Source organism: Impatiens glandulifera, chromosome 7 (genome assembly GCF_907164915.1).
Source record: "Impatiens glandulifera chromosome 7, dImpGla2.1, whole genome shotgun sequence".
Taxonomy (NCBI): Eukaryota; Viridiplantae; Streptophyta; class Magnoliopsida; order Ericales; family Balsaminaceae; genus Impatiens; species Impatiens glandulifera.
Genome location: NC_061868.1, coordinates 46,541,826 through 46,564,407, shown reverse-complemented (window position 1 = coordinate 46,564,407; position 22,582 = coordinate 46,541,826). Strand labels below are relative to the sequence as shown.

General features: G+C 31.9%; 4 protein-coding genes across 4 annotated transcripts; 2 read left to right on the top strand and 2 right to left on the bottom strand.

The window, feature by feature from the left end:
• The first annotated feature begins 1,707 nt into the window (after positions 1-1,707).
• LOC124946048 (NDR1/HIN1-like protein 6) lies at positions 1,708-2,883 on the top strand. Its single transcript, XM_047486603.1, has one exon. It carries the CDS (start codon positions 1,812-1,814, stop codon positions 2,613-2,615), a length of 804 nt encoding a protein of 267 aa, XP_047342559.1. The 5' UTR covers positions 1,708-1,811; the 3' UTR covers positions 2,616-2,883.
• Positions 2,884-5,337: 2,454 nt separating this feature from the next.
• On the top strand, positions 5,338-7,549 carry LOC124910667 (probable leucine-rich repeat receptor-like protein kinase At1g68400). The gene is made up of 2 exons (XM_047451342.1): positions 5,338-6,596; positions 6,716-7,549. Exons 1-2 carry the CDS (start codon positions 5,354-5,356, stop codon positions 7,426-7,428), a joined length of 1,956 nt encoding a protein of 651 aa, XP_047307298.1. The 5' UTR covers positions 5,338-5,353; the 3' UTR covers positions 7,429-7,549.
• Positions 7,550-10,250: 2,701 nt separating this feature from the next.
• Positions 10,251-11,882, bottom strand: LOC124945261 (acyl-lipid (9-3)-desaturase-like). Its single transcript, XM_047485660.1, has one exon. It carries the CDS (start codon positions 11,750-11,752, stop codon positions 10,409-10,411), a length of 1,344 nt encoding a protein of 447 aa, XP_047341616.1. The 5' UTR covers positions 11,753-11,882; the 3' UTR covers positions 10,251-10,408.
• A 3,401-nt stretch (positions 11,883-15,283) lies between these two features.
• LOC124910739 (protein unc-13 homolog) lies at positions 15,284-21,012 on the bottom strand. The gene is made up of 5 exons (XM_047451420.1): positions 20,434-21,012; positions 18,818-19,687; positions 17,752-18,207; positions 16,546-16,735; positions 15,284-16,464 (listed from the first exon to the last, which is right to left on the bottom strand). The coding sequence occupies exons 1-5, from the start codon at positions 20,965-20,967 to the stop codon at positions 15,530-15,532; spliced, it is 2,985 nt and encodes a 994-aa protein (XP_047307376.1). The 5' UTR covers positions 20,968-21,012; the 3' UTR covers positions 15,284-15,529.
• Positions 21,013-22,582: the final 1,570 nt, after the last annotated feature.

The following is a 22,582-nucleotide window of genomic DNA, read 5'->3' as shown; positions in this document are numbered from 1 at the left end:
AAAATTATCCTATGGATGATACCTAAATGGATACTTGAGTCGGATTGTGGGTTGACCCGCCCATAAACATAAAACGGTTAAAAATAAAATTAAAAATACTATATGTATGGTTCGAACTTGCAATCTAACAAAACAAATATAACATTTTAACCAACTAGACTAATAACACTTTATATTTTAAATTCAACCCAAAATTTGATAAACGCGTATCATTTCAACAATATAAGTTTAACTTTTTAACTAACTATATATATACTGATGCTTAATTTTTAAAGTGTTCGGATTGCCGGGTCGAGAGTTGTGGTTAATTTGGATATATATGAGAGTAAATTGATACTTGGGTCGGATTGTGGGTTGACCCGCCTATAAAATTTTTATCATAATATTTTTTTCACGGTTTTTTATATTATTACCCGTGTAAATGCACGGGATACATACTAGTTTATATAATATCAATTTTGAGTTTCCAAAATATATGAATAATATGAATGGAATAAAAAAACTAACACAAAATCTCTAAGTACTAACAGTTTTATTTTATTTTATTTTTGTTAAATCTATGTAACTAGATGACTACTATTTTTATTCTCTCGAGGTAAAAGGTTAACATACTCCTACAAATATGATATCTACTCCAACTTAAAATGTATTTTAAGTGAGAATTAAATCCGTAACCTTTAGTTTCATAGAATCACTTTTTGTCGCTTGAGTTATCTTAATGAATTTATATATAAATGAAATTTATTAATTATTTTATTTTTAATACATTAACACATTAAGATAGTTGTTTAGATTTGAGTTTATTTTTTAGGGAATAAAAAGAGAACTAACATGACACCCCACTATTATCCCTTTCCGCGAACTCAAAGCGTTTTCATATGAAATCGAACCCATGATATTTTAGTCTCTTAAGTTGTCTCTTACCACTAAGCTACCTTGGTGGAGATAAAAATGTAACCACAATGGGGTTAAACATACATAACTTGCCAACACACTTAACCATTTAATTAAGCGCAAAACTTAAAATCTAGGATTAGGCTGGGGATATCCACCCTTGAGTTTATTTTTAAATCTAGATTAGAAATGATAATGATTCTTAATAATTTTAAGAATATGATAATTTTGTTTTTGGTAAAAAAAAACTTAATATGTATTATAATATAATAATAAAATAAAAATAATAATTTAAAATACATTATATTTTAATATTAAAATTAATAAATTTAATAATGTGATAAATAAGAAATAGAATAAAATAATGTTTAACTAGTTTCTCTCATTTAAATAATCCTAAACCTAACCACATATATATTTGATTCTTACTTAGAAGGGTGTTAGTGAATAAAGAGATTGAAAGTAGATGTCGTATTAGTATTGTAAAGTCATGTTTAAAGATTTTAGATAAGCGAGTTTGACTCACCTCGCTTATCTAAATTCAGAAAAACATGATATCATAATATTGAGTTTACTTCAACTAATATATATATATTTTTTTTATTAAAAGTAAATAAAATAAAAAAGAATTTGAAAAATGAAATTAGATTAAAAGAAGCCCAATATTGTTTGTTATATGGTGGGTGAGTTGAAAGATTTGATAAATAAAAGGATAGAAAACATTAAATGTGAGAAATGAAACAAATTGAGGATTGGTTCTTTAAAAAGTAAAAATTAAGTGAGTTGTCAAACACACAACCACAACCGACGTTGAAAGAAATAGAGATAGAAAGACCCATTAAAGAAAGAAAGAAAAAAAAACACTTCATTTTCTTCCAAACCTCATCTCAAGAATCGCACGTCAAGTGTTTGTCAAAATGACTGACAGAGTCTACCCATCCAAGCCCAACGCCGCCGCGACCACCACAAACGCTCCGGCGCCGACCAAAACCCAAATCTACAAACCCAATCCCAATCCCCATCCATATCGCCCAGTTAATCATCAAACCACCGCCAATCGCCGTCGCCGCGGCCGTCGCGGATGTTTCTGTCTCTGTTGTTTCTGGTCCATCCTCATCCTAACAATCCTCCTATTCCTAATCGCAATCGCTTCTTGCGTTTTCTACCTTCTCTACACACCCAATCGCCCCTCTTTCACAATCAATTCTCTCCGAATCTCGCGTTTTAATCTCACCACCTCAACCGCCGACGACACAACCCACCTCGCCGCCGCCTTCAATTTAACAATATCAGCCAAAAATCGAAACAAGAAGATTTCATTCTTCTACGATCACATATCGATTACTGCTGAAACATCCAAGAACGAGGTCGTACTAGCGAACGCTTCCTTCCCCAACTTCAACAGTAACCCTAGGAACACAACGGTTATAAGATCCTTTCTTGCAACCTCGTCTGAAATCGTGGATTCTGATTCTGTTGCGTCGTTGAAGTCCGATCTGAAGAAGAAAACTGGGATTCCTATTAAAATTGTGGTGGATACTGGGTTAGTGGTGAAAATGGATAATATTAAGAGTAAGAGAATCTTGATTAGAGTTACCTGCGATGGGATCCATGGAGTAATTCCCAAAGGAAAGCCGCCGGCGATGGGTGTCGTTGCTTCGACGGCGGGTTCCAAGTGTAAGGTTAATGTTCGGATCAAGATCTGGAAATGGACTTTCTGATTTTGATATTGTCGGTCGGTCGGTCGGTCGTCTTCTTCAGCTATTTTAGGTCACATACATTTACTCCGGTCACCGGAAAAGCTATAATTCCAGCTATGTTTTTGGCCAATTACTTTTTCTTTTTCTTTTTTATTTTATTTTAACGTATTCTATTGATTAAAGCTTTTGGAGATGTGATTATTGTTTTCATGTTTAAAGTTGATGGGTCAAATCTATTACAAAGAACAACATGGGGATTGAAAATAAATTATTGCTCATCATTTTTTTTTTATAGTTTTAATTGATTTTTTTTTTCAACATTAAATTGAAATTGAAATTGTCAATTTCCCTTATTAGATTATCTCATCCAAGTAGAAAATAAAAGTGTAAAATAAGAAAATGGTCTTTTCTATTAATAGTAATTTGTAAAGCACCAACCATATATGAAAAGTCAAAATTAAATAAAGAAGCTTTTGATAAATGTTACATCTTTGACTAAATGACAGTCCATGTAGCAATATTTGTATGAATCATCATAATTTTGGTAAAGAGCCTTTCAAATATCTTACATATAGGGCAGATTCAGGAATTATAAATGGTTGGGTTTTTAAAAAAAAAAATTGGAAAAGGTTTAAAAATATACAGAAAAATTATGGATAAAAACAAGTAGGGCTGCAAATGAGCCGTTTTGCGAGCTGTTCGGCCAAAGTTCGACTTGAGTTTGATTTTAATCAAGTTCAAATCGAGCTCGAGCCGACTCGTTTAATATTCGAATTGAGTTTGAATTCATATAATACTTGTTCAATATTTTGTCGAGAGCATGATTATAAACAGATGAATGATAGAAGATGAAATTTGAAAGAGGGAATGAAAGAGAAATGAAGTGTCATCACATCACTGACTTGAAAAAAGACATAAATTATTTGTTATTTTTTAGTCAAATCAGATTGCGCCACGTCATTTTCTTTCAAATTTTCTCTCACAAATTTTCTCACCCAATCATTTCTCTTATATATAATATATATATATATTTTTTATTTATTTAATATTAAAACCTAAAATTTAAAATAAATATTTGTTTTTCATAAATATTTAAAAATTTAATTTTACTTCAAATTTTTGAGTTGTGCTTGTAAGTGAATAGTCGAGTCGAGCTCGAATTTATAAACTCGTTCGAACTAATAAATACTTAATCGAGTAGAGCTTAAACTGATTAGCTAATTGAGCTCGACTTAACTAGTTTGCCGCATTAGATCTGTCCCTACTTAAATCAAATCCTTAGTGGTAAAAGAAAAGGGAAAAAAAGAAGATACTTTAAAACTTGGAGTCTTCCAAAAATAACAATTAAACCTTTATTTTGTTTTTATAGAAAGCACCAGTTTCCTTAATCTACTTTTATATTAACATCTTATATTAACATACAGTATGTGAAGGAAAAAATAGATACGTTAGGTTTATCGAATCGATCCGTGTTTGAATTTCTCGTTTTTCATGTAGATGATGAGTTTTTTTTTCTTGTCTAGGTTTAATTAAATTCAAATGAAACATATGCAGACAGACAATAACGTTGGATGTGAAAAATAATATTAATGAAAGAGCTCCTCTTCCATTCATTTCTTCATTCATGTGACTCATAAATTCCCACCCAAATAACTTAAATTGCTATCCCATGACTCATGAGAAAGTTGCCTCTCATCAATAGTCATACAAAAATAAAAACAATTATAATTAATTCTATAAAAAAAAGGATGAAAACAAAGAAAAAATAACACTATAATAATAAAATGTTGTCTATTCAATTCTATTCCTCGTTTAAAAGAAATTAAAAGATTTTTTTAAGTCAAAATCCGAATATTTATGATCATTAAGAACTTCATTTTGACCTCTCTTCGATGGTTATTATCAAATATCATTTAATGAATATATTTGTTCGAATTCCTAATTTAGTTGTCATATTTATTTTCTTTCAATTGTGTACTTTTTGTTACTTATATTTTATAAAATATTTGTTTTTGTTGAACAAAACAATATAATAAAAAAAAGTTAAATGGATTGGCCAATGGGCTGCCCAATCAAGTTAGCCCAAGTCTTTATAAAGACTTGTAAGTATTAAAACAGTTAATAAAAATAATTTTAAATCTTATTCTATAAGATTATGCTATTATCCTATATTAAAAAAAATAAAAAAAAATAATGATAAATATGACCATTAATTATATTGTCTTCAAAATCTAAAAGTGGAATATGTTATCAATTGGTTGGCATGCTGTCGTGTTGTATTAAAAACGTGTTATACCTTGATTATGTTAATATCAACAAGGACTTGTTTGATTTTCATTAATTCTATTAAATCATGAATTAATTTTTTCTCTCTTTATAACATTCAAAAGATAATCATTTGACCAAATGATTCACTTTACAATAAGTAATATGACATAAAAAAACAGCTATAATGTAATTTAATATCAAAGGCATACATTTTTTTCTCTTTGCAATATTAAATATGTGACCGTTACAAATTACTAGTCAAATATTTTAAAGAAAATTAATTTAATCAAAATAATTAATTTATTTCCTAATCATTTGTAAGCAAATTTGAATTTATACCACAAATAAAATTGACATAAACAGTTTTAAATTTCAAATGAACAAGTTTTATTTTTTCAAAAACAAACTAGGCCTAACCTTTTTGTCTTTATTTCAAGCGGAAGCCATTATTTATTTGAAATAGAAAGACAGAGTAGAGAAATATTATAGAAATGAAAATGAAGCAATTTTCTCTTTCAATACTTGTATTGATTCTCTCTCTACTTCCATTTTCAATATCTTTTACAAATTCAGATTCAATTGCTTTGTTAGCTTTCAAATCTTCTTTAGAAAATCCATCGCCGGATTCTCTCTCTTCATGGTCGGACGGCGGCGACAAAGGCGGTAGTAACAGTCCCTGCAACTGGTTCGGTGTCACATGCAACCCATCGACTCACCGAGTCATCAAACTCGTTCTTAATAATCTCAATCTCACCGCCTCTATTCTACCATTAATCAAACTCACCCATCTCCGCCACCTCAGTCTCCACCACAACCGTATCTCCGGCGGCGCCGCCGCCCAAACCCTAGATATTTCTTCTTTGCAAAACCTTAAGCACATTTACCTCTCACATAATCGGTTCCAAGGTAAATTCCCAACCGGAATCATCAAACTCCGTCGCCTTCACCGGCTTGATCTCTCCTACAATCATTTCTCCGGTCACATCCCGTTAAATGTGTTGACTCAGATCCCGAGTTTACTCACTCTCCGTCTCGAGTTCAATTCTTTCACAGGCGATCTATTATTACCGACCAATCTATCTGCAGTAACGGATTTCAACGTCTCCGGCAATAATCTCGCCGGAAGAATACCCATCTGGCTATCTAACTTCCCAATCTCATCTTTCTCCGGTAACATCAAACTCTGCGGAAATCCTCTCCCATCAATCTGCTCAATTCCACCTCCCCCAAACAAGAACCGCCGCCGTTTAAGTCTGACAACTGTACTGACGATCATCGCGATTACCGCAATCGGTTTAATCGCAATCGCCATAGCGATCGCTTATTGCTGCTACGTTCGAATCTACAAACTTAATAAAGAAATCAGAAAGACAGAGAAGAAGACAAACAGAGGAAACAGAGGAATTTTAGAGAGAGAAAATGGAGGAATGGTGTATTTTGAAGGTTGTAAGGGTTTTGGTAAGGTGGATGATCTGTTGAAAGCATCGGCTGAGATGTTAGGAAAAGGGATTGTAGGGACAACTTACAAGGTAACAATGGACGGTGGAGATATGATGGTGGTGAAAAGGATTAAGGAGATGAAGTTAAGGAAAGATTTTGATGTTGGTTTAAAGGTGATTGGGTGTGTTAGACACCATAATATTGTGTGTCTTAGAGCATACTATTATTCCAAAGATGAGCTGTTATTGGTTTATGATTTCCTGCCTAATGGAAGTCTCTATTCTCTATTGCATGGTATTTCTCTCCATTTTTTTCTATTCTATTTTTTTTTTTTTTAAAAAGTCTCAATCCAAAACAGTTGGAGACAGTTAGTGAAGAACATATAAATTCATAATCTCATTATCCAATGACAGGAAACAGGGGACCAGGAAGAACACCATTAGATTGGACCACAAGATTAAAGCTGGCATTGGGCTCCGCCAATGGTCTATCTTTCCTCCATTCCCAAAACAATTCCAAGTTATTTCATGGACATTTCACCTCTTCAAACATCATTGTCGATCAAAAAGGAAACCCTTCAATATCCGACAATGGCCTCTACCAAATCTTCCACACATTCCCATCTTCATCTCCATCCACCACAACCCATTACGCGCCCGAGCTCGCCAACTCCAACTCCATCTCCGACGCCCAATTCAACAATCCCAAGTTCATGCAGAGATGCGATGTTTATAGTTTCGGTGTTATTCTTCTTGAGATTCTCACTGGAAGAACAGCCACCGGAGAAGGAGAGACTGCATTGGCGAAGTGGGTGAAAAGGGCTATTGGGATTGGAGATGGGAAGTGGAAGAGATGGGATGTGTTTGATTTTGAATTGGTGAGGTTTAGAGAAATGGAGGAGGAGATGATGGCATTGCTTGGGGTGGCTATGTTGTGTTTGGACGAGGTTCCTAAGAATCGGCCGAAGATGGAAGTTGTTCGCCGGAAAATTGAAGATATTATCACATTGGGCGGCGGTGGTGGCGGCGGCGCCGGTGGGGGATGTGGAGTTTCTTCTTTGGATGATCATCAATCTGATTCATCCCCCGCTTTATCTGAAACTACCCCTAATTTTACTAGTAGCTGAATATTATTGTTTTGATTGTATTCAATTTAATTCATTATTAATTTCCTATTATGAAACCTCATAAACATATGTAGATATTTGTAGTATTTTCTTTAGTAATTTTATGATTATTTTTCCATTATGTTTTTATGTTATTAATTAAAATTTTCAATACCAAATAGATTGTGTTGTTTTAAATATTTTGTTTGAAAAATAAATGGTCTACCTTTGTTATGTTAAGTCTTTGCTATGTAAATTTATATTTGTGTGTCCACCACTATATAAAAATAAAAATAATTAATTTTTTATAATAAGTAATTACATAAAATTCCAAAACAAGAAAAATAAGAATGTTAATGTATACTTTAAAAACATAAAATTTGCCTTATTTAATTTAATTTTACTATAACATATCAATTTTTATATTTTTTTCAAATTTACATACACTTATTTTTATTATACACAATCAAACTCTAATTATTATATTATTTAAAGATAGTTGATTTATAATTATACAATTTACAAGTTGATCCATATTGTATATAACATAAATATTAAAATCGAGTACTATGTGCGATTTAATGAAAAAAAATGTTATACAATGTTTAGGAAAAAAAAAGTAAGACATGGTAACAAAGTTTGAGAATCATATTAATTATGTTTTAGTATTTCACATGTTCCGAATTCTATTCAAAATTAACTAATTATATATATATTTTGAGAAAAATATTTAGTTTTCTTTATAATTTCAAAATGTTTCTTACTAATAAAATGTTTTATTTTAGAGTAAAGAATGCAACCACAGCCAAGAGCTTGTTTAAGGTTAGGTTATTAAGGAGTTTTTATCAGATTTTTTTAAAAATATTGTTTAATGAAAAAATATGTTATTTAGTTTTTAATTAATTAAATTATCATATTTTTTATATTTAATTTTTTGCAAAATTATTTAGTATTTGCATTAAATTGTTGAATATTTAAAAAAAATATTTGAGCACATTTTCGATTAAAATGAAAACTGGCAACATTAATTAGACGGTTATTGGCCGGTGAATGGTCCTGGGCCTGATGTGTATGTTCATGTGATTTTTTTTAGACCAATAAAATGTTTATTATATAATTTTTATTTAATATATTTTAAAGGAAAAATCAAACTCTCAAATTTTATTTGAACTATCCTAATAAGTAATTCATTTTATAATTTTTGTGTTATTACTTAAAATAAATATGGCCATATCAACTAATATATTTCACTTACAAAAAAGATCATCATATGAAAATTTATTAAGTAAACCCCCATAAAAAATATTTGTGTTTATAAAGAAGCTATCTAATTATGTGTATCCCCAAGTTGAGTAATTAATTTGAAAAAAAAAACACAATCAAGTAAAAAAGTTTGTATAAGAGAATAACATTTTTCAGTTTAATTCACACTATTTTTTTTTAAGTTGAGATGGGTTATGCTGTTAATTACATGAAATAAACTTTACTCTTTTTTTTTTCTTCTTTTTTTTAGAAAAAGAAATTCATCACATTTGGCTTTAGTTAAAATTGTCTTTCTTCAAATAAGACAACAAACCATTTATTGCCTAAGACTTACTTCTACTTGATATTTTGATTGGATCCATAATATAATTCTAACCCAATTTCTGTTTCTTCATTTTCAAATTCATCCTCTAATTCAACTTAAACTTAAATTTTATATTTTCTTTTATCATTTTTTAAAACATATACAATTCCTAAAAGTTGGTATAATGATTCCATTACAATTTTGTTGGTAAAAAAATAAGTATTAATTAAACATTTGTTTAAATTAGGGCTATTTTATTATGTTCAATTAAAATTTTGGATATATTCTTTCGAAACTCACAATTTGGGCTTCTTAGTTAAAGTTATACCAAATGAGATTTTGTCTTAACAGTTTAAAACCTCGTTACCTTATTATTTGCGTGACATTTATAAAATAAAAATATCTATATCACTAATTTAACTATTGAATTTAAGTAATTCGATAATTAAAACCTCATTTCACTGAAATTGATAATTAAATTAATGATATTATTTTTTATTTATTTATAAATGTCGCTAAAATAATAAGTTAACGACATTTGAAACCGTTAAGACAAAAAATTGTTTTTATAATTTTAACAATAAAAACCCTAAACGGTAAGGTTTAAAAAAAAAAAAATCAAAATTTCATTTAACCCCAATTTAACAATTCAACCTTATATAGTTTAGAGTGTCAAACTTTAGTGAACCATTTTAACTTTCTAAAATTCAATAATAAAATAAATTAATGTTTATAGCAAACATCAAAACTCATGACACAAACTACAAGATTAGATCCTCTACTCCCACATATTCTTGCTCTTCCGATTCACTTTCACAAGGGTAAAACAGTCATATAAAAAAATTAAAAAATTAATTACACTTTTGCCCTCCCACCCTAAGCTTGTTGTGATTCTTTATTGAACTATGAAACAATTTAATTGAAATGGGAGGACATGACATAGCTACTATAGAAAGTCTTGTTAGATTTATAAGTAGAATAAAAAAAATGGATGGTTCTTGTTGATTACAAATTATTTGACAATAAAAAATCTTTCTATGTATATATAAATGTAATCTTTGTTCTTATATAGTTTTTTTTTTTTTCTTTCTAAATATCATCAAACAAACTATTGCTGTACAGATAATGGTTATAAAGATTGCATCCCCAAAAATCAATCAATCATTCAAAACATGTTCTTCTTCCTTTTCAACCACCACCCATTAAATAATTCAAAGTTAACAGACCAACCAGCTAGATAGATTACATTAAAAAAAGACAGAAAAACATAAGAGACTGCAGAAAAATAAAAAACTGATAATTATGATTTTTGCTTATTTCAGTTCGATCACAATTTCTTAAGGAACAGCAAAATCTTGACAAAACAGTAGATAGATAATAAACTTGATGAATATACTACTAAATTCATAATTCCCCATTTCTTCTTCTTCATCATCATCCATGAGTGTTGAGAGCTTCCCAGACCAAATTCTTTGGAACAGGGCTTGTAAGATCACGAGCCTGAAGTGCAGCTTTCTTCAACGTGTCTATAGTCATCAAATTCGCCTTCAAAAACGGTACAATATTGTAACCCAGATTGTGTTTCTTGCAAAGATCCTTCACAAAAGGAGAAACCTTCCTCAATTGACACCTAGGTAATCTTGGAAACAGATGATGTTCAATCTGAAACTGCAAACCTCCATGAAACCAATCCATCCAACTTGGGCATGATATGTTAAGTGTACCCATTGTCTGTTTTTCAAACCAATCGTTTCCATTTGGTTTACCCATATACACATTTGAAGAGAAATGGTTCAAACAGAACTGAACATGTTGAATTCCAGTGACAGAGAAGCTAACAAGAATGAACATTACTCTTTCTCCCCAATTGGGTAAGCAAGAAACCAGCAATGGAAACCAAACCCAGTAAACAAGTACTCCAAAAATCTCGGGAATTCTGTTGGGTACTTTTCTTTTGGATAGTAATAGGATTATAGATTGTGCAAATAGATTGATTCTAGCTAAGCACATTACGGGATAGAATGACAAATGCTGGTAACTAATTAAGAATCTAGAAACAGAATCGAAATTCATTTTTCTATCGTAGAAATAAGAAGTGATTGAATTGAATAACTTGTTTGATACCGCAAAGAATGGCATGTGTTGAAGATCTGGATCATGGTCGAGACTATTACAAGCAATGTGATGTGCATTATGGTTCCATCTCCACCAAGCAATGCTGATTCCGGCGAGACAGTTACCGGTCAAGATCTGAGTAAAACGATTGAGTTTTTTATTCGGCATTACTTGATAATGACCTGAATCATGTCCGATCCAACCACTTTGAATCCAAAGAACACCCATCATCATACTGCAAATGAAATGAACAAAAGTGCTGCTGGAGAAGAGAACTCCATAGAGAATAGCAGCGAACAGCATTACAATGACAGTGAGAGTTACAGATGTGACATGTCCTTTCTTTTCAAATAAACCCATCTTAGTGAACTCAAACAGGAGTTTTCTATAATCCTTGGAGATATCAGAGACAGAGTAATCTTCAAGGTAGTAACCATTGAAGAACTCGTCAAGATACTTCCACGCGGTTCCTGGATGATAGGCAACGAATGAATCAGTTGCATCTTTTCCGGCGAGATTCAGTAAAGGCTGTGAACCGCCTGGATGATCTTTTGCCCAGTTGGAAACGTCGTAAATTTTACCCTGAATGCAGATCCAGATATCTCCTGGCTTATTGTGGGTTTCGAGGTCTGTTGCTGAAATGCATTTTCTTGATTCCGCCATTGTTATGGAGTATGAAACTTCTTACTCTGAAAGATTGTGAATATGAAGGAATGGGTTTTGGAGAGAGAGAGTTATAGAGAGATAATGGGAAGGTCTCTTTGTCTGTCAGCTTGTTGTAAGGCAGGGGAGTGAAGAAGATGATGGTGATGATGAAGATGAAGAAGAAGACAGCCAAAAATTGTACCTTTATCAAAACCTACTGTAGTCTGTAAATTAAATAATTCAAGTCCTTAATATATTGATCCGGTCCCTAAACTTTAGAATATTCATCAGATGCACATTAAGGTATTCTATTCCTACCATATTACCCATAAACTTTAGCATAAATGAATTTTGAGGAGATGATTCATATCAATATTATGTGATTATATATAACAATTAATATAACATCAAAATTTCAACTACATTATATTATACGTATCAATCCCTTCTTTTATCCTAGTTACGGGGTTATCTCAGTTCTCTTTCACCTAAAAAAGAAAAACAATCATTTTTTTTTAAATATGACCGTTTTGCACTTCTCTACTTCTCTGTGAGGGGAACATAGAGATCCCGTAACAGAAGATCATATCTGGGTAATAAGAGATTGAACTCGTCAAGAGTCAAATTTCACTCATTAACTAAATGTGTTTACGGGTTATCTGTTTACATGTGAGAATTAGTCACACTACAAAGAAGAATCAAAAACTACAATATTATCAGAACAAAAAGAAAAAAAAAATCTACAGTTAATGATAAAGTTACAAATTAAATAATCTCACAATTCAGAAACCATATATTTGAGATTTGATTTTTATTTAGATAAAGGTGCAGCTTTTGAATTATAGATCTGATACAAAAGAAGTTGAGAGAAAAATGAAAAATAAAAAAGTTAAGTAATTAAATTGTATATTGTCTTTATATGGAAGGTCCCTTCCACTTGCAAATGTTTTGGCTTCTTCTTTGCTGGCAACTAAAATTTCCTCACTATTATTCTTTTCATGTTTTTGGCATATTCTTTTAAGAAATGGGACATCTTTTTTGGGGTATTATTATTATTATACAATTATTTATTTATTTATTAAGATGAGATATATATTTTAGGAGAAGATTGAGCCATTTTCATGGATAAATATCTAAAATGGTGCAAGTATATAGATTAAGATGTCAATTCCTTTTTATTTATTAAGATGAGAAATGTTTTAGAGGAGAAAATTGAGCCATTTTTATGGGATAAATATCTAAAATGTAGTATATAGATTAACATGTCATTCTTATTTAGGAGAGGATATGTTTTTCAAAATGGGAGGAAAACTTGCCACACATTATCCTTTATTAATCCATATAATTTTGTTGTGAAATTTTAATAGGTGGGTTGAGATTGCCCGAAGTGAAGATTAGGGATGACAATTTAATCTGCCTCGATTAAGAGACTATAGACTTACACTCAAATATTTTTTTTTCAGGAAACCTGTTTAGTCCGTTTTTTTAATTTTATTTTGATGGTATTGTTGTTTTTTTTTCTTGGTTCTTTTTATGGTCTAATTTAAAGGATGTTTTTGAATTAAATGAAAATTGTGCCACACAAAAGTTGGAAAAAAATAATTGATAAATGACATCACAAATACAATAATTTGTATCTATTGTATAATTCAATTAGGATTTGCAATATATATGAATTTGAAAAATATATAAGATTATATTACAATCTTTCTGGATTATAGAAGATTTGATTGGATCCTTCTATTTTGGTTAGATTGTTAAGAGAAAACCTAACCTCACATCCCTATTTGAATACTTTTAAAATTTTAGGGGGCTTATTTTTTATTTTGACCAAAGCTCAAGATCATTTTTTTTGGTTGGTCATGAATTGCAAGCATAGTTACAAACAATATAATATAATATAATATAGTTTTAGCTTGTGATTTAATGTTGCAGGAAATCAAATAAATAAATTTATGATGAATTTTATATTTTATAAAACTATGTAAATAAAATAAAACAATTTATTGACCACATATATTTCGTGCTTTTAGCAGGAACATTCCAGCATTCTCCTCGTGAGTGTCACACCACATGTCCTATCTATGAGGATCATTTGAATAATGAATATTAAAAGTAATCCATATTCTCTTTTTTGTATTAAATATATTTTATATAAAAATAGATCTCATCATATTTTGAATGAATTTGTACTAAATCTAACAGAAAAATATCCATTTAGTGTATACATTTAAAGTTTAAATAAAAAATATATTCTAAATATATTTGAATTTTCTTTAAATAAAATAATATTCTTTAATATATATTAACATTTATTTCTAGATATATCTTAACCACATCTATTACATTTTAGAAATAATATCTATCTATAAACAACTAAACCCATAAAAAAAATGCTAAATCTGAGGCTTGGAACAAAAATTAATAAATCTCTCTCACAAGAAAAGGTCACAAGCTAACTTGTTGCATTGAATATTTTTTAATAAATAAATTATTTACAATTTATTTAAACATAAGTTGTGCCTTAATTTTTATTTATTTCTCAATAAAAAAAATATATTGATTAAAATAAAGTAAGAGGCCTAGGACTAGGATGGTTATTGACCATCAAACTCATTAACAAATAGGATTAGAGAAAAACAAAATACAAATACAGTGACCTTACTCAACCCAAATATGATAACAAATACACTGTAAACCCTATTGGAAACACTTTCTTGAGTTGGAATTGAATTTTGACGATAAATCGCTAATCAATATTCGGACAAGATATTTGAACACAAAAAAATGTTTTATGGACATGTTCTAGTCCAAACCCAGAATGACATAAAAAGGAATTCTGTGTGTATGTATACTTGGAGGAAAGACACAAAACAAATACATAAATTCATCTCACACATTGGAACACTCTGTCTAAGATTTTGAATCAGATGGAATTCCTACAAAATAAACTGCATATATGCGAATACATTTGATCTCAAATGTAAGACTCAGTCATCAAATCAACTCGAAAGAAAGAAATGCATTTAGAAGAAGACCTGGCTAGAAACACTCTATCCAAACTTCAAAGGGCAAGGTTCGACAGATTTGCAGAGTGAGTGCAAAACTAGGAACACTTGTGTCACAACAAAGTGTGCGTCTATTGGACATGTTAAAAGGAAAGGGTGTCACTGCAACCCGGATCTCAGAAAGATAGTGCAAAAGTGAACATGCGAAAAAACTGCTTAGTGGGACAATCCTAGATATGACCCATTTGAAAACATTTATGGATCTGGATGAGAAACTGGAAAGCAATTCCTTTTCATCAAGTATCTCACCTGGATGTGAATTCAGGTGAGCTCACGTTTGGAAACAAAACTTAGTCACAAATTACAAAATTGATTGACTGTTTCTAATATAGATTCAGATCCAGATCCAAAAAGTGTTTCCAAACGAGTATTAAAAACATCTTCTATTCCAAATATGGACGATCCTCACATAATGTTACAGGTTGAATAATCTCATCACATTGCACTACATACTGTGCCAATGCATACAGAATACCAAGAGTAGAGTCTAACATGATGCTCATATAAACAAATGACATATATATATATAATATATATATGAAAAAAGAATGACAAACCTGTATATGTCCGCCTCATTGTTTGTTTTGGTTCTTTCGCTAATGAAGGTTGCAAATTCGTGGAAGAAAAAACAAAAGAATACGGGCCCAAATAGCTACTATACAATAACAGTCATTTCCAGATCCCCACATAAGTAATAACAATATTATCGCAGGCAGGTCTCATTTTTTCACAGTTTCTTGGGTAAATTATATGACTTCTTCAAGAACTTCGAAGATGCTTCATCATTGCGGTAACAAAGAACACGGAGAAGGGTGTTTGGTTCTGTTGGATTCCATTGTCCAGAAGTTGGCGGCAATGGAAGCCTGGATTTAGCCACTGACCCGTAAGTTTCTACAGTTATTCTTCGATACCGATCAATTAGGCTCTCTGTATCAGCGCGGAAAAGTGGGAGGACATCTCTTGCAGTAGCTGAGAACTTGTTAATCAATTCATCTGGCAATCCATCTCCATTTGCCCAGAACAAATCCTTTAGGGTTTTGAAATCATCCTCAATGATTTGGCTATCTTGTTTAGTAAAAGCTCTAGATGGCCCCCCAGCAAGCAAAACTAACAAGAACCCATCGAAAGAAGCTCGCATTATATCAGCAATGATTCGTGTACGGACTTTCTCAATCAACGTGTCAGATATAACCGTCAGAATTTGCTCGAGATTGATAACAAATGGCTCAATCCTGGCAGTTGATGGCTCAGCCATGTACAAACCATCCCAAAGCACGTTGCTCAGATCGTGAAACACGATTTTGTAACCGATGGCTTCTGAGAGTTGCTGGACACCTTCAAGACAAGCAGAAGGTGTCAGCTCAAATTTTTTCCCCAACCCATCTTTGAAATCCTCTTCTTGAGCAGACTCGGAATTCCTCAACAGAGTAATTATTCTTTTCTCTATTTCATCCAATGCGGAACGAAGATGGTGCAAAGTGTTCACACGAGTGCATAGGTGTGGTATGCCAAAAGAGTTATCTGCATTAGCTGTTGCTACTTGAGAGTTTCTTTTCTGGCTGTTCAAGCTCTTTTCTTTTTTCTTCCACACGCCATGAAATCTTGTTCCCACCGTACATCTGGTCAAAGCAGGCATAGTAGGAACGAATGTGTTCTTTGATCCTAAACAAACATTCATAATGTTAAACAGATGTTATCAATGCCAAGTATTATGTTCCCTTGTCCAAGAAATATAAATCTTACCGCATCCTGATTTTGCCTTGGTTACATAATATTGAAGGCATCTGTCCAGGCCAGCCATTAAGTCAGAAAGCAAGGCAGCGTGCATGGGTATCGGTAGCTGAAAGTAGGCATCTAAGGTCTCATCGATATTTCGAAGAACTTCGACTGCAGATTGGGCATATGGTTCCTGATTTGCTAGTGGTTTCCACACCTATCATAATGGACATGCAACTATTACTGTAAATATCCAACATATAAGATAACCTCAAGAACAAGTATCAAAATCATTTAGTTCCTTACTTATTGAGCAGGTACATATATTCTCTAAACAACAGTTAGACTTAGGTGCTTTTGACAAAACTGAAAATTAAGTGTTGAATAAGTTAAGCGTGTCAATAATAAATGCTGAATAAACCAACTAAAAATATTTAAATCTTATGTACTTGGTATTCGTATGTAAGTTGGATTTGATAAAATGTAGAATTAATGTCAGGAAAGTAACTACTTTATTTTTTTAGTGTAGTCATTTGATAATCTTAAGGGGTTAACCTTGTCTATGGCATGCTGTTACTAGATTACCGATTTAAGTCATTCGTAACTTACAGAATTAATTCAGATTTTTTATTTTAATTTGAACTGAATCTAAATAATTAAGTAATTTTAAATAATAGTGGAATCAAATTAACATAATTCAATGAGTTTAAGGCTGTGCTTGATATAATTTGAAAGCATACTGTCAAACTATATTATGAAGACTGGTTACTGCATGATGGTGAACTATCTAAATATATGTTCCCTTCTAGGTGAACTTTCTCCGTGTCTTCATTGCCAGAAGCAACTTTGCCCCATGATAGAAGTGATGAAGATAGATGGGAAGTTTTCAGTAAAGCAGCTAGAGATGACAGTTGAACAGGAAAGAACTAGATGAAGGGCTGCAAGGTTTCGGGATTTAACACTTGATCTAGGGGTTAAATTCCATTCCTATATGAGATAAGGTTCAAATGTTACCCATTAAAAAAAAGATATTACATTATGTTCTTATCACACAAGACATTGTGTTAACTGCTATATACATCAGCTGCAAAAAGGAAGCAGAAGTTGAATAATAATTCAAAGATCATTATCCAAACCATGACTTGACTGCACATACACAGCAAGAGCAATAAACTTCATGAACTTGGATATGCTTCCACTGTTGAATAAAATTATAGAGGGAGAGAAAAGTACCTCTTGTTGGACTATTCTATCAATCCATTCCTTTAGTCTGTCCACTCTTGTCTTAATCCAAGCTTTAACCAAATTGGCTATAACAGATTCGGCTTCATAAGGAGGCATCTCACGAATTATTGCCTTGCCACCATCATCACATTCCACGGAATCTTCAACAGCAGTATTAACAAGCTCTTTCTCCAACTTATCTGCAGCTCTCAAGATTTGTACAGCTTCTGGTGTCAACTCCCTTGTTCCCAAAACAAATTGCTTCAGTTCATTACCATAGCATGCATGGAGAGTGGCTACAGCTACTCCTGCCGCAAAAGGGTGCCATCTCTTCAGTATTGGACTGAAAACCTCCTTCTCGTTAGCAGCCAGCTCACCTATGTCCTTAGCAAGTATCGCAAGAAGGGGAACTGGTTTTGAGTGGTTTCTGGATGCTTGGCGGCTTGAATCTGCCTTCTCCATTCTCTACATTCAACAATACCAGACATATTATCAGCAACAGCGCTAGTTAACCATTAGCTTAGCTTAAACAAGTAAAACGTGTGGCTATTATCTCTAGTGTTTATACAGATATATGTTGTAGATGAGATTAACAACTAGACAATTTTCTAAAACCTTTGGCTAAGATTAAAATAAAAACAGATTAACCTAAGATTTATGGTTACATGGCTCAGACCAACAAAAATCAAAGTCCACATAATAAAATATGTACAAATCAAACACCTATTGGATAGACAAGCTTCTGCAGATCAAAATACAATTGTTTAGGCAAACAATTGTGGGCTGGAAATGCACAGAGAACCTTCAATATCTTCTTAAGCATGATGAGTACAAGATAATTTAATTAGAAAATCTAAAGCAATAAATAATGGAGCTAGAACTTTGTCCTACACACTTAGACAACAATTACAAGATTTCTATTCTAGAAACTTCAAAGAAACCTTGAAAAAGGGGCAGAAATATCCGGTGTAGCACAATCTTCCGATTCTGCTAGATATGCAAGAAGTTTAATAGTATTAACTAGAGATCAATGACAAAGGAAGGAACTGTAACAGATTGAATACAGTAGGCTTGCCTGGGCAAATGCAGTGCGAATTGAAGACCTAATATAAGTATCAACCCTGTTGCGAGCCACATCAACTTCACCTTTCCTCTTCCTCCTATATTCATTAGATATGTCTTCAACTAAGATCTTAGCTGCTGATACTCCAAGAGATATTATGCATTCCATGGAGTCAATATTTCCTCTGTCAAAAGTATCATGATAAGCAAGAAGCCGCTTCTCTGACCATCCCAATATTGCACTTAAAGTAGAGCTTAGTATCCCAGAATAAGCAGGATCTTTGATTGTTTTAGAGTCTTTTGCGACTTCAGCTAGCTGATTATCAGCAGAAAATAGCAGCTCATTTTCAACTTGCCCTGTCGCAACGAAACGGTTAAACAAAACCCATGAAAAACAAAGGTTATGGAGCATTTGATTCAATCCAAGGATTCCCCAAGTTTTCTTTATCATTTCCATGAGCTCGTCAACTTCATCTATCATTGATGCCTCATCACTAGCATCAAAGCAAGCCTCGAGAAGAATCTCATAGAGATGTAGATTCAATGGTAACCCATCCGCCCAATGACATGACTCAACAAGAGATTCGCTCAACGATCTGGAAGCAAGAGTCATTACAGCACTGCGAAGGACCTGCATCGATTCATTGTTTCTGCCAGTTTCTATTGGCCTCTCTAAGGCACCATGAAGAATTTGCCGCAACCTCTGTGCAGCAACATTCGACTTCTCAACTGGCAGGTGAGGATGTAATAAGAGTCCAGCCTCCAGCATTTTCAGATTTCTCTTTTGCCATGCATCATATTCTTCTTGATCAGTGAAATCAGATGATTTGAACTGCTGCAATAGCTCTAGTGGAAGAACCATTGACTCAGCTCGCCTTCCAACCTGCACAGGTAAAAGAATAGAATCTCTTAATTCTATGTAGCAAAAGAGTTATTACAGCTAAGGGAAGGGTATGAATCCTATGACTGTCAAAACATACACACACAAGTAAGAAGATAAAAGAAAAGAGTAAGTTTGTGTAAGAAAGTAAATCTTCAACACTAATAAATAAACAAAACTGACTTTAGAAAAGGAAAATAAGCATAAAGTGAAACAAGAAGTGAATAATCTTAAACATTCTCATATTCATTATATAAAGATTTATCAAATACCTTCATTCCCAAACCCATAAAATACACAGGAGAAACATTCCAACTGAAACACTTTGAACCCATGTAATGGATATTGGTAGTGAAAGAAAACACACGCAAAATGGTTGGATTAAAAATATTCATACTTGTAACTTGTAAGAGTCTTTAACATCAATTAGTGTTGTAATCAATCCCTATTTTGCACCATCCGTGAGTGCAGGGAGTCTTTAACTCAAATTTGAGTAACTTCTACCCTAAATAATAATATACATAATTGAGATCTTTAACTATAGCTACATGCCAAAAGGGGTCAATAACTTAGAACATAATTTCAATGTTCAGCACATAAAAATCGTCAGTATGTAACAAATTCATTAGATATAAGCATCTATCTATCTTCAATTAATTCTACAAGATTCATTAGATCATGAAATAAAAGGAATCCATTAGATTCAAGTCTCTCTACTCTGAAACCACTACATAAAACAGATAAATCACCTGTCCAGCAGCAATCCTCAACAAACCCCTCCGAATTCTCGAATCTGTATTTTCCGAAACCCTCATCTGAACTCTCATCAGCTCCCCAACAGTCACCGGCTTCTTAGTTTTACCACCGGAAGGTGGACTCCCTTCAATCTTCTTAATCCCTAATGAAGAATTCGAACTGGATCGGAGACCAAATGCCTTCTTAACCTTACTAGCAGCAGCCGAAGTGAGAGATCTCTGCATTGAAGGGGAGATGGAATTCGATGAAGGAGAGGGAGAAGGAGATCGATCAGAATTGGTGGAGTTGCTGGGAATGTAAGTAAGGGGTTTTCCGGAGGAAGTGCGGCAGGCGGCTACAAAGATCTCGTAAGCAGTTTCGCGGAGGTCGGCGGAGGAAATTGTCGGTGTTATACCGCCGAATGGAGATGGAAGGGAAGTGCTGGCGCCGGAGAGTACGCCGGAGTTAAGGCGGGTGACGGCGGCTGCCGGCATGGTACTCTCTCTCTTCGATTGACCGAGTGATTTGTCTCTGAACAGAGAAGCCATTGTCAGAGAAGAGAGAGAAAGAGAGAGAGAGACAATAATAATAATACAAAGAGAAGAGGACCTGAGTAAGAAATTTACGTATAAGACTTTTTTATAATTTATTAAAAGTATTATTGAATTTATTAAAAATATTCTTAAAAAATATAAGTTAAAAAAAACATTGGAATTAATAAAAAAAAAACATGTAAAAGTATATATATGACATTTAAATGTTATATTTTAGGAAAAGTAAGAGAATATTTGAACACTTTTTTTAAGTAATAAATTTAAAAAGTATATTTTTTAAGAAATTAAAATAAAATTGATTTATTTTATTTCTTTATTTTTTTTTCTTTATTTTTTTATTTATTTTGCTAATCAACGCATATAATATAAAATCTCTCGAATACTTGTACTACCTTCTAAATAAATATAAACTATTTTGAATTCTTTTTATTGCTAAAAATTATTTTAAATTCAATGAACATTTTTTTTATAAAAATAAATATATATTTTATTTTTAAAAAATTAGAATTTTTTTTGTTTATTATTTTTTTAAAAAAATATGTATATTAAATGTTAAAAAAATCGTTTAAACATAACGACAAAACCCAAAAGAATAAAAAATGCTACTCAGTTAATTATCGAGCTCGTAAATTCTTGAGAAAAACAATTAATTAACTCTTCGACAGACTCTATTGACTTTTTTAAACTAATCTAATAAAACATTATCATAATAGTATTATGAATGATACGCATCGAACAATTAAAATCATTGAAAGTCGACGATTTCTTTCAAACTTGATAATTCATCAAAAAATAATTGAGATGGTAACCCAAATAAGTAGGCATGTCATATAACCGCATCAATTCAATCTTCTCAACAACTATTTAAAGACTCAGACATCACTCAATGAATCTTAGTAATAAACCACAAAGACTACAAATACTAGTCACTTTCAACAATGCAAGAGTAAGTGAATTGTTGATTCAACTTCTTTGTGACACATAAGACTGACTAGCCATATTACAATATTTTTTCATGCACATATTATCCGTTAGAATTCCATTATGAATAAACACTTCATAAAAAGAACAAGATTTTAGATAGAATTTTTTGACTCCCAAAGTTTTTTCCAACAAAAAATTATATAGAATCATCTTAGAGACTACCCGGTTCTATTGCAATTGTACTGCACCATTTTTATAAAAGAACCTTAATAAAATAAATAAGATCTCAAATATCCAAACCTTCTTAATTTTTAAAACAATTAATTTTATCTCAGTCAACTATATGAAAAAACGACGAGTTAAAAAATCATATAAAAATTTACACATTATTCTCTCTATTTTCACCGCGACACTTTTAGGGAAACGAATAACGACATTATATATATGTGTGGGCATAAATGACAACACACTATTAATAAGGATTAACTAAATCACTTTTGAGATTATTTTATTTTCCATCTATATAGTTTATATTTTATTTTGGTGATAATCTGGTCTCAAAAGATCTCAAATCTTTTAGAAAAGTAGAATTCTTTTATTAAAATTCAAAAACAACTTTATTTATAAATCTATATATATACAATAAATCCCTAGTTATTGTATTTCATATCATCGAAAATACATT

Excerpts from the sequence above, each read along its gene's own strand:
- LOC124946048 (XM_047486603.1), top strand. The coding sequence starts at position 1,812 with ATGACTGACAGAGTCTACCCATCCAAGCCCAACGCCGCCGCGACCACC.
- LOC124910667 (XM_047451342.1), top strand. The coding sequence starts at position 5,354 with ATGAAAATGAAGCAATTTTCTCTTTCAATACTTGTATTGATTCTCTCT. Across the intron at positions 6,597-6,715 it reads TCTCTATTCTCTATTGCATG|GAAACAGGGGACCAGGAAGA; the intron begins GTATTTCTCTCC and ends ATCCAATGACAG.
- LOC124910739 (XM_047451420.1), bottom strand. The coding sequence starts at position 20,967 with ATGGCTTCTCTGTTCAGAGACAAATCACTCGGTCAATCGAAGAGAGAG. Across the intron at positions 16,736-17,751 it reads ATAGAATAGTCCAACAAGAG|GTGTGGAAACCACTAGCAAA; the intron begins GTACTTTTCTCT and ends CCATTATGATAG. Across the intron at positions 16,465-16,545 it reads CAAGGCAAAATCAGGATGCG|GATCAAAGAACACATTCGTT; the intron begins GTAAGATTTATA and ends ATGTTTGTTTAG.
- LOC124945261 (XM_047485660.1), bottom strand. The coding sequence starts at position 11,752 with ATGGCGGAATCAAGAAAATGCATTTCAGCAACAGACCTCGAAACCCAC.